General features: G+C 34.9%; 1 protein-coding gene across 4 annotated transcripts in view; it reads left to right on the plus strand.

Moving 5' to 3' along the window:
- EPHA7 (EPH receptor A7) overlaps nt 1-12,029 on the plus strand; it is a 213,485-nt gene that overhangs the window by 64,002 nt on the left and 137,454 nt on the right. For all 4 annotated transcript variants that reach the window (XM_005684669.3, XM_013966476.2, XM_005684668.3 and 1 more), the window contains exons 4-5: nt 4,360-4,515; nt 5,363-5,698. In XM_005684669.3, coding sequence (XP_005684726.1) covers nt 4,360-4,515; nt 5,363-5,698 — 492 coding nt within the window. The remainder of the gene's footprint in view (nt 1-4,359; nt 4,516-5,362; nt 5,699-12,029) is intronic.

Here is a 12,029-nt window from a genome sequence, read left to right on the forward strand (position 1 = left end):
GCATACACTATATTAATTAGTCTGCTTTGAGTTCAAATGCTGTTGAACAAATTGAGAGTTGAAGCAAAGTAAGAAAAATAAGCAAAATAAGAAAAAAGCTGTAAAACCACTATATCACAATTCCTAGAAAGTTATTCTTATATACTTCACCATTATGTATGAAGGGAATTTATCTTTGATTGAGGTTTCAGAAGGCATTTACCATGAAAAACTTTTTTACTTTTACCTTTATGGAAAACAAGCTGCATTTATAAGAAAGGAGAAATTGCCTTTATTTCTATGTAGGCTTTTGGGAGCAGTTGGAGAGCTCATTTAAGTCTTCCTTAAGTGGTTAAATCTCAGGTATATCACTTCACCCCAGTTTCTCTTCCTGAGTATTTTACTCAAGCTATTTCATCTAGATATCTTATCTAAAATTTTACTTTTATGAGCATCTGTTACTTCTTTCCGAAACTTTTTACCACCCAATTGCTCAAACTACTATCCTAAAAGATACAGCTTATGTCTTCTTGTGTTCTTGGCTTTCCTTTTCATACTGCAGCTCCCAAGATTTTATACTTATTTTTAATAAATTTAAATTAATGGCTTCCTTAGATGGTAAGTGAAAGCCATCTTGTTACAACTTATTATTTTCAATATTAACTGAACTGAAACAGAATAGTACTTCAAAAAAAAAAGTTAAGACTTTCATGACCACATTTTTCTGGGATTGCTTCTCTCATTATCTATTTAATGATGGCCATGCATGTACTCCATCATTTTGCAGGCATCCTCAGTGCCAAAATCCATAGTGAAATTGAAAAGATCTATTTAATACACCTCTTCTGTAAGGTGTGCTAGCTAGGATATTATTTCACCATTTTCTAAATTAAAGTAATAGCTTTAAATAGTCAAAGGGTATACTAAAAGATAGTAGATAACCACTGAAAATTCATTTGGGGGATGCTAAAGCTTCAAGACACACTGAATAGATGCCAGACTTTGGCTCATTCAGCAGTCAAGGCTGAAGCAATAGCATATGGTTAAGTATCAGCAGTCCTGTGTTTTAAATCCAGTTTTAACCTAGACAATGGAATTATTTGAGGAACTCATGTTAACTTTGCTTCAAATCTGTTTTCCCATCTGCTAAAATGGTAACAGAATTTAATGTAATTTGAAAGTTGAGTGATAAGGGTTTTAAATTTCTCTACATTAGGTACCATAGGTATTCTACAAATCATGGAAGTGGAGCAAGAAATGGGTCCTCCTTATTTGTAAGAAAAGTGGGAGTAAGCCTTTAGTTAGAAGCCTTTATTTGCAACAGGAGGATGAGAATTGCAAGAGATTCCACTAGGTAGTTTGCTGCCTACCAGTTCTGGAAGTGTTACCTGGTTGTTGTTGTTCAGTTGCTAAGTCAAGTCTGACTCTTTGTGACTCTGTGGACTGAAGCCTGCCAGCCTTCCCTGTCCTTCACTATCTCCTGGTGTTTGCTCAGATTCACATCCCTTGAGTTGGTGATGCTATCTAATGATCTTATCCTCTGCTGCCCTCTTTTCTTTTTGCCTTCAATCTTCCCAAGCATCAGGGTCTTTTCCAATGAGTTGGCTCTTTGCGTCAGGTGGCCAAAGTATTGGAACTTCAGCTTTAGTCCTTCCAATGAATATTCAGGATTGGTTTTGTTTAGGATTGACTGGTTTGATCTTGGATTTCCCTGGTGGCTCAGACAGTAAAGAATATGCCTATAATGCAGGAGACCCGGGTTCGATCCCTAGGTTGGGAAGATCCTCTCGAGAAAGGAATGGCTACCCACTCCAGTATACTTGCCAGGAGAATTCCATGGACAGAGGAGCCTAGTGGGCTATAGCAATGGGATTGCAAAGGGTCAGACATGACTTAGTGATTGAACAACAACAACAAGGTAGGGCTTCCAGAATTGATAGGTACCAGGCTACCTAGTAGAATCTTGTTTGATCTTACCTGCATACTAAGTCGCATCAGTTGTGTCCAACTCTGTGTGACCCTATAGGCTCCTCTGTCCATAGGATTCTCCAGGCAAGAATACTGGAGTGGGTTATCATTTCCTTGACCAGGGGATCTTCCTGACCAGGGGCTCTCAAGTCTCCTGCATTGGCAGGCAGGTTCTTTACCACTAGCAAGACCTGGGAATAGAAACAAAATTAAAAAAGAAAAAAGCTTACCCGGTAGATGTTAAATGTTGATCTTACCTAGTAGATGTTAAATCATGTTGCCATTGTGTCCATTTCCTTGTTCCCTAAGTTTCTATCCCTGTAAAAAGTAAATAAATACACATAATATCATCAAAGACTTATCAGCATACACCTCTTCCCTCTGTCTTTATCTTTTTTTCTTTTTTAATTCTCTGGGACTTTGTGTTATCAAGCTGCAGGTTGTGAATAAAGCATTGCAGTCTCTATATTATGGATATTCTATCTGATCACTGAATTACAGATAATACATGGAGCAAGATACAGTGCATACTTAGAGGAATTTCCAGCCTGAGAAATCCATGCTAAATCCTTTATCCTACCAGTTAACCATTCTTTTATGTGGCAAGGTCATATCTTTAGAAACATTCTAAAGTGTTTTTTGATATTATTTCATAATGGATCTCACAGTTCTGTGTCTTAGATTTGTAGTAATTGCTATAAGAACATGTGAAGATGCATTCATCTTCTGGCCTAATATGTTTGCCAGTGTTTCCCTCTTGCAGGAATTGAGGAGGCCAACTAAAGGCAGACTGGCTTCTGAGAGCAAAAGTGGATCATGTATTTACATAAAGATAATGATAGTTCTGTTCACAAATCTTTATCTATCACAATATAATCTATTTTTAAATTTTTAAGTTATCTAAAATACCTGTCTTCTTCATATAAAACAGCCTTGTTTTTTCTTTAAGCTTAAAAGATAACTTGGATTTCTTAATTGTACCAAATTATGTATTAAATATTCAGCATGTGAACAAAAGTATAGAATGACTTAACTTTTTTTTCTAGAGAATAAGATAGGATTTTCTTAATAAGATAGGATTGTTTTTCCCACCCATGAGTGAAAATGTGATTATGCTGCTGAATAATGCCCAAGTTGAGAATATTAAATAAACTTGAACCTAATACATAGATGTTATAATTGAATTCATGTTAAATATTCAGTAATTTTTCTTTATATATATGATTTATTAATTTCCATTAAATTTGAAGGTCACTGAAACTTAAAGAGATATTCACTTAATAAATATGGAGGGCAAATTGAATCTCTTTAATATACTCAATGTATGGTACCATCAATTAATTTAAAAATGTTGAAATAATGAAAATTGAATTTGCTAAATTTTAATTGAAGATAAATATGTAAAATGTCTGGGGATAGTAAATGCTTCCAGGTTACTTGATTTTATAACATGTAGTCTAAATGAGTAAGGGAAAGTCACTGTAAGGTGGTAGATGTCTTGGGTGCCTGTCTATTCATTGCTGAGCTGTGTTACTGTGACTATCCTAACTTTTCCCAGTAGAGGAGAAAGAGTCATCACCTGCTTGTAGTTAATGGCTTTCTCCTTATTTCTGATAGAATAGGTTTCTCCTATCCATAGGATTTCATTATTTTTAGTAACAGGGAAGTTTGCTTAGTGGAAAGCAGACTGCCTTAGAACTTAAATTGGTTGAAATTATACCTTGAAGTTTTCTGAAAATTGGTAGGGGGAATACATTTCTATTATTTTAAGATAAAAATTTTTGCATCACTATTTTTCTAGTCAGGTCATAAAATGATTTTAGTATTTTTCACTAATAACCATATTCACACATAAAGACTTAATTTACAGCTGTATTAGATTAAGAAAACAGAACTTTGAAGTGTGTTAATGCAAATCAACAAGCAAGTTAATTACTACTGAAATCAAAGTTCCCCTGAATTAACCATGCTGAGATTTTGTCTAAATAAATTATGTTTGTGTTTAGTTTGGGGCTCTAGATTTTGGACTGATGCCAACTACAGGTCCAAGTTTGGTGTATCAGTTGGGTTTTATTATTTTGTTTTAAAATGTAGTATTGTAAAATAGGTTTACTGATATACACTAAACAGAATTATAGAATTATACCATAAAGGGCATGTTCTTCCCTTTTTTTTTTCTGTTTAATTAGAGACTTACAGCTTATAGTTAGTGATAGTTGTCAGGAAACATGGCTACAGATATAAAAAGAATATGTTAGAAATTTCTTATTAGAATCCAGGTTTTTATTGAGTCTGATGATAGCACATTTGGAAATCAGATTTCACATTTTATTGTTTGCTAAAAATTACTAAAATTCAGAAAGGGTCTGCTTGTTCTCATGGTTCTATTTTCACTTTCTTTTGTGTTCTCAGCCTGTGGCCGTGGGTTCTACAAATCTTCTTCTCAAGATCTTCAGTGCTCTCGTTGTCCAACTCACAGTTTTTCTGATAAAGAAGGCTCCTCAAGGTGTGACTGTGAGGACGGGTACTACAGGGCTCCATCTGACCCACCGTATGTGGCATGCACAAGTAAGTTCGTAATTGTAAAATAAAGACTTTCAGATCCCTTCCATTTGTTTGTAGAATTGTGACATCATTGAGATAAGCCTGAAATTTCTGAGTACATTCTTAATTATTATTAAATACTTACAAACTTTCCATAAACCACCAAGGCTAAACAATAATATAAAATAGATACACCTTACATCATCATCAGTGTAGTTTTCATGTCTCCCAGATCTTGCATTTTAATCATATTTTACACATGTATCCAATAGGAATAACAAATAAAATGTAAAAGTTATTTGTGTCTTGCATGGCTTTAAATGTAATTAAAAAGTAATGGTTTCTGAATTAAAATTCCATCACTAAATACAGCAAATCTCACATCTTGATGCTTCAATGAATGAATGTTTGAGAGACTCAAATCCAAAGCCAATACCAGACATTACTATAAATCATTCTTGAGCACATTAAGAATGAATAGATGTATTCTCTCTTATATGTTTAAAAAAAAACTATTTTTAAACAACTGCACAACTGTTTTTTAGGTGCATTAACTATTCTTTTTTAATTGCTCAGAGAAAAATAGCTAAAGACCGTGGCAAAACTACAAAGACAGTCGTTATCCTGTTTTCATTTTGACATATTAAATGGAAAATAAATAAAGCCTCTTGCCAAGTGAATTCAAGAAGGCTTTTATAAGGTTTCTCTAGGAAAGGTAATGAAATGTTTATGTGAAAGAAAGCATTTCAACTAGTTTTCCGTGTGGTAATTGAGCCACTAGTTTAATGCCCCACGTGGATCCTTTCATTTGTTTGTTTGTTTGTTTTTGGCCATTTTTATTTATTCATTTACTTATTTTTGGTTTCCTAAGGGCCTCCATCTGCACCACAGAACCTCATTTTCAATATCAACCAAACCACAGTGAGCTTGGAATGGAGTCCCCCTGCAGACAATGGGGGAAGAAATGATGTGACCTATAGAATACTGTGTAAGCGATGCAGCTGGGAGCAGGGCGAATGCGTTCCCTGTGGGAGTAACATTGGCTACATGCCCCAGCAGACTGGATTAGAGGATAACTATGTCACTGTCATGGACCTGCTGGCCCACGCTAATTATACTTTTGAAGTTGAAGCTGTAAATGGAGTTTCTGACTTAAGTCGATCCCAGAGGCTCTTTGCGGCTGTCAGTGTCACCACAGGTCAAGCAGGTATGTTTTCCTGTTTGTCTTCACTGAGTGAAAAGTAAGTGAGATCTCGCGCTTGAATATTTCCTTAACTCAGCTGTACAGAACTTGATTACTCCAGCTTGCTGAGTATTCACACCTTTAGCTTTTCTTTGTTATTTCTTCTGTTGTCTGTTAAATCATTACTATACTCATTAACATCTCCTGCAGAGATCTGGCAGGAGAAATAAAAGGGGATAAATTATAAACCAGTTAAAGTTGCTCTAAGAGGAACAATTCTGTTAAGGGGAGGACAGGGAAAATGGACAAAATAAGATGTGGGATATTTCTTGCATTTTTTACCTTTTGGTGTGCTATGTGTTAAGTGCTTGTGATCAAAATTTATATAATTAGGAATAATGAAGGAGTTGGCTTCAATGTCTCAAGTAGTGACAACCACATAAAATGTGATATTTGTAATAGATGGCAAATCTGCCTTAAAAATTGCATGAAGGAATTTACATTCATCTCTAGATTTGTGATCATGTCATGTGAATGTCTATAATATTGGAAAAAGTATTTAGGAGATCTCATGAGAATTAAAAAATAAATGAATTAAGAAATATAATAAATATGAAGGTTGTGAACTGGTAGCTTAGCCTAAAAGCAATTTTGACTTGTCTTCTTACTGGCATTTAAGATGCCTTACTTGGTCATTCTTTGCTGTGTTTAAGTTGGTTTTGGAAAATATAAATTGGGAAGGTAGCTTCAGAAATTGGGGACTTTCTAAACCTTCAGAAAAATCTTAATGACTGAGGGAAGTTCCAGAAATTGAGGGCTTTTTCAAACTTTTGAAAATTCTTGCTGCTGAAGGATGATGCTATGCACTCAATGTAGCCAAGTGCTATATCATTGTCATTAATAAAATTAGACCTGTACCAGAGTACTGAGTTGTGTAAGCATCATAATAAGGTTATAACAAGGTATTCTTAATCTTTGGCTAGCTGTCAACAGACATTATTATCACAAATTCCTGGACATAGACTAATCTATTCTCCATATCTATACCAATTTTAATAAAATGTTATCTATTTAAATAATATCTGTATAATGAAACCTATGCATAAGTCTTATGCTTACCATTTTGAACAGATTAGTGAGTTCCTATTTTAAAGGCTTCATTTTGATGTTTGTTTAAAAGGCTATTGCAAATCAGATTTCTTAATGTAAAAGCTGACATGTGGAGGTAAAACAGCATAGAAACTTTTAAATCTTCAAAAATTGGACAAAAGAAGTAACTGATTTGACTAATACTTGTATTGGCTCATTTTATTTACCCTCACTTCATTTACCATTCTTTTAAAATGCTGTTGTCGTTAGATATTTTTACTTGTGTTGCTTTATATTGAAATTTGTCATCATAACATTACAGTAAGTGGTTCTGAAACATGTTGGGTTCTTGTTTGTGACCCTAGAGCTATCTTTGGAATCATTAATAAAAACTGTTAGGTCTGCTGAGCTAGAAAAACTGCTCTATTCCTGCTGATAACAAGTGTAAGAAGGGATGTTTTTATTTATTTTTGAATTCAACCTAAAGATACTGAACTGATACCACAAGTAGAGTTTGTCAGATAGACCACTTTGGGGATCTGTTTTCTTGCTCTTTAAATGACTATTATTTAACTTTTCAAATTAACACTTCACAGCCTAAATAGGTTATAGATTTTCCATAAATTCCTGAATCAACTACCTTATAGTAGTTAAGTAAAATGGCTTTATCCCTTGTTTACCCTGGTTAAGATTAAACCAGGTTTGTTTGCTTTGAGGAGTAATTTAAATGTATAAAAATTAGATTGCTGTGGTTATACAGCTCTGTAAATATACTTTAAAATGTTGAATTGTGTACTTAAAATGCATAAATTTTACGGTATGAGAATTATATCTCAAAAAAGCTATTAACATTTTAAAAAGAATAAATACAATACAGTTGAAAAAAAAAAAAAACTAGTTTGGACTTTTATGTTAAAACATTAATTCACAATTGCCTAGCCCCAACTACATACATCTCAAATGCTAAAAACCCATGAATATATACTTTTAGCTTTTTCTGCTTTCAAAAAGAAGTACATTAATAAGGCAGCAAGCTGTGGTAATTTTTTAAGTTATTATATGTTTTTAGCGTAACATATAAAATACGTTAGTGATTATTGTTCAGTTAAACTGATACCCACCCCCCTCCCCACATCATCAGTATTTTTCCTTTTTCTAAAGGGAGAATGATTTGAAACTTTGCCTGTATTTATGATCATCCCTGGAAACCTACAATGATCCTTAAAATTCTCATTCTGCATTAACCAAAATGCATTACCTCCCACCTAGTTTATGCTGCAGTCACTTCAGTAATGAATTTAAGGGTCTATGGTCAGTTATTACCCTCATCAGCAACCCACTGGGACAAAAAGAATCTGGCCATGTGTTTGGGCAAGATGAAAGAGTAAGAATGGAAAATCATCAGGCTGTGTTTGAAAGATTGTGTGTATACTTCGTAGTTCTTTTTCTATTAAATCTGAAGTCTGAAGCTCAGGACCCTCCATAGCAGCATTTGTGGAAATGGAAGTGCATTGAAGACCCCCTTGTCCTTTCCTCAGGATAGTAGTAGGGTTATAGGTTTTTAAGGACCTGTATACTAGCCCCTGTTGCCACTTACGAGGTAATACTTTTTAGGTGGACCACAGAGGTTCTACGTGAGTAAAATGGAGATAAAATGGTGGGTACGTTCCTATATTATCCTGTTAATGTGATGTTGAAGAAAATTTTAAACTCTTTATTGTCATAAAAGTGTTATTTCAGTGAGGAGCATAATTGCTGATTAATCCTCTTTTTTGCAACACTTTGTGGACCTGCCAAGGCAAAGCACACTATAATCTTTATCTACCGTCATGTGTCCGAGGTGGGGGATATAATCGAGGCCCAGAATTGGCAATTGTGTGTTGAAGCATGGCAGGAGGGAGAAATTAATTTTGTTCAGTCACAGGTTATCTTAAGACAGAGTCTTGTTTAAAAAAATAATTAACTTTAAGATGAGACATGTATCAGTTCAGTTCAGGCCACCTCATGCAAAGAGTTGAGACATGTATAGAGAAGCATAATATATGATATTTATATTTAGATGGTTTCTGTGTTTGCTTATCAGGAACATATGACCTACACAAGCTGGCTAAAATGTATTTTTTGTTGTTGTTGTTTCGTTCAAAAGGATGTTGATCTATTAAGTGTGTAGTCACACAGATGAAACTTGTACATTGGAGATGTGTGCATGTGTGTGTGTGTGTGTGTGTGTGTGTGTGTGTAAGGGGAAAAGCACATGCATTTAATTTATGACGTTATGATCCTCATTCTTCCTTACAGTGGAAGACTCTCTGGAACAGATTTGGTCTTGATAATTGCATAAGTGTTCTGAAGAGGTAACTATTTAATTGCTACTTTTCAGAACATTAACTCAAACAACTGTTCTGAGTAGTATTGTCAATATAAGTCAATTTATGTCTAGCACTGTGTGGGATCCTGAGAACAGGAGAGCAAAGAATGGTCCTGTCCTTATGAGGAGCCATTACTGTAGCCATTGTATATTAAGTTATACAACTAATGAGAGGGTACCTGAATATAATGTGATACATGCTGTAGAACAAGATTAGGAACAAAATATAGAACCTCAAAGAAGGAATGATTTTCTTCTGTGGAAAGAAAGGGAGTCTTCACAGAAAAGATGCCAATCAATCTAGAACTTTAGAATAAATATGGTTTTCCTGGAAGGAGGATGAGTAATTCATTTTCTGAGCTCTCAGGAGGACTTGTCCCATGAAAACAGAATAATCACCACTACCTTCCTCCCACAGATCAACTGCATTAACACACCAAAATGGGCTGCAGAAAAGTTAGTAAAAACCGCTCACCCTAAAATTACTGTCTCTGTCTGTAATACCTTGATTCACTGTGGGATCCCTTAGACAATCAGATAATTTTTAGCTTTGTTAGAAAACATGAAATTATAATATGTGGTTTCCCGCCAAGAGATGGAAGAGACTTAGCAATTATTCTTCAGGTCAATAATTATGTTATGTTTGTGTCTTTACCATCTAGCATAGTTCTTTCTGTATTACTCATGTCGTACAATTAATTCCAACGAGGAAGCTAGTCACATGCAAGAAAAGTTAAGTGACTTTATGAGTGAAAACATTCAGACATGAATGGAAAAGGCATAGGATTTGATATTTGATGACATGATTACTTCACGTTAGATAAGATATTTCACCTCTTTAACTTGAACTTTCTCCTAAATAGATGGGATCATGCTACTTAACTCCTCATGCTACTTAACTCCTCATGCTACTTAACTCCTCATGCTACTTAACTCCTCATATTATTAGAAAATTTAGCTTTTAGCTTAATACCTGTAATATTTATTAGAATACAATGAGTGTGTTATTATACTGCAACAATTACAATAATTGTGAAGAACTGACTCATTGGAAAAGACCCTGATGCTGGGAAAGACTGAAGGAAGGAGGAGAAGGGAATGACAGAGGATGAGATGGTTGGATGTCATCACTAACTCAATGGACATGAGTTTGAGCAAGCTCTGGAAGTTGGCGATGAACAGGGAAGCCTGGCGTGCTGCAGTCCATGGGGTCGCAAAGAGTCAGACACGACTGAGCAACTGAACTGAACTGAATGATAAGAATTACTAGTGAGTGAACACAATGTATTTTTTGGTACTTTTTAAATGTAAAAGGTACACAAAAAGAGTGTCAAGTTGAATCACTTAATGTCTTTGGACTCATGTAGTCCTCCTAAGTAAAGGAGAAGTCTGAGATAGACCTCGAAGAGCTCATCTTGTATCAGTAATTAAATGGACAGTCATAATAGAATACTAACTATACATTGCACAGTGCAAGGTTGACTGCTGATTATTGATAGCTGAGTAATATGTGTACAGATACTATCATTTTTAATGAGATCTATGACTTACAATTCTTAATTAAGGATGAAAGCTGTAACCTCTTAAAAGAGGATTGATTTCCCAAATTGGGCTCTCTAGGAGGCAGACAGTGTGATAGAGATTCTTGCAGGAATTGTGTTAGGGCTTGTAATTGGAATCAGCACTATCTGAAGAGAAAGAAGGGAGTGGAACTGAGCAGAAGAGAAGTTGAGCCATGATACAGTCTCATTCGAATCCCCTGCCAACTCCATGGGAATTCTCCACGTGTAAGGGATCGTCAGATTGTCCCAATTTGAAAAGAGAGTAGCAGGCTTTTATGCCTCTTTGTCACACAGGCATTGACTGCAAGCTTTTCTAGGAATGTGTCGTTTTTGAGACAAGGAAATTCTAAAAGGGGACAGGGAACTGAGGTCTGTTTTTGAGCAGCTGTCTCAGCAGCTAGCAAATTCTTTCTTCATTCCTTCACCAAAGGGAATGGGGGCCATCTCTCATAACATATATTACATAGAACTAAATCATATCAAAGAGTACAAGGGGCAAAGTTTAGAGTGTCTTTAGAGAATAAGTGGTATAAACTGGATGAATAGAGCTTTCTGGGAAGAACTAATGGAAAAGTTTATTTTTAAGAAAGAAGACCTTTCTAATTGGAGGAGGGGATAGTGGGAACAGGATGTTTTGAATAGGCAAGTTGCATAACTAACCCTGGTTTATGTTTTAAATTTTTGTGTATCTTCACAGAACATTTGATACATTCCATATAGCAGTTTTAATTTTTTTAATACCCTGCTTAGCCTTGATTCCTGTGGAAAGTAGATATGTAGAAAACATTTCCGAAAGTATGAGAAAGTATCAGCAATGCTGACATGTCAAGGTAGAGACCCGTAATTTCTCTACAAAGCTATCTCAGAGAATCTCTATCAAAAAAATAACTATTTTCTTTTTCTCATCTTCGGTTTTGTTGTATATGAATGAATGGTTTTTATGGCACTTATATACATTCTGTATCATTAAAATTTGAAGTAAATTTGTAAAGTTAGTAAGACAGGTATCAATACCAATTACAGGTAAAAAGTTGAAACTTAGACGTAGTAATGTCACATGGCAATTATAAAGTGGTGACCCAGAGTATTGTAATCAAGTATCCTACTTACCTCAGAATTATTATATTATGTAATCTTGTCATAGGCTGCTACCTTAAAGAATTTAGCTCTCCAATCCTTTACATGGGAATTTGGAGAGTGATTCAATGGTTTGGTGATAGATTACTCCTCAATGAAAAGGGGACCTCCTAATGAAGTTTTGTTTCCTGAAAATATTAATAATGCATATAGTCTCTGAGAAGGAAGCATTGATAACTGTGTTATTTGCCTCCTATCT

The sequence above is a fragment of the Capra hircus genome, chromosome 9 (genome assembly GCF_001704415.2).
Source record: "Capra hircus breed San Clemente chromosome 9, ASM170441v1, whole genome shotgun sequence".
NCBI classification, from domain to species: Eukaryota; Metazoa; Chordata; class Mammalia; order Artiodactyla; family Bovidae; genus Capra; species Capra hircus.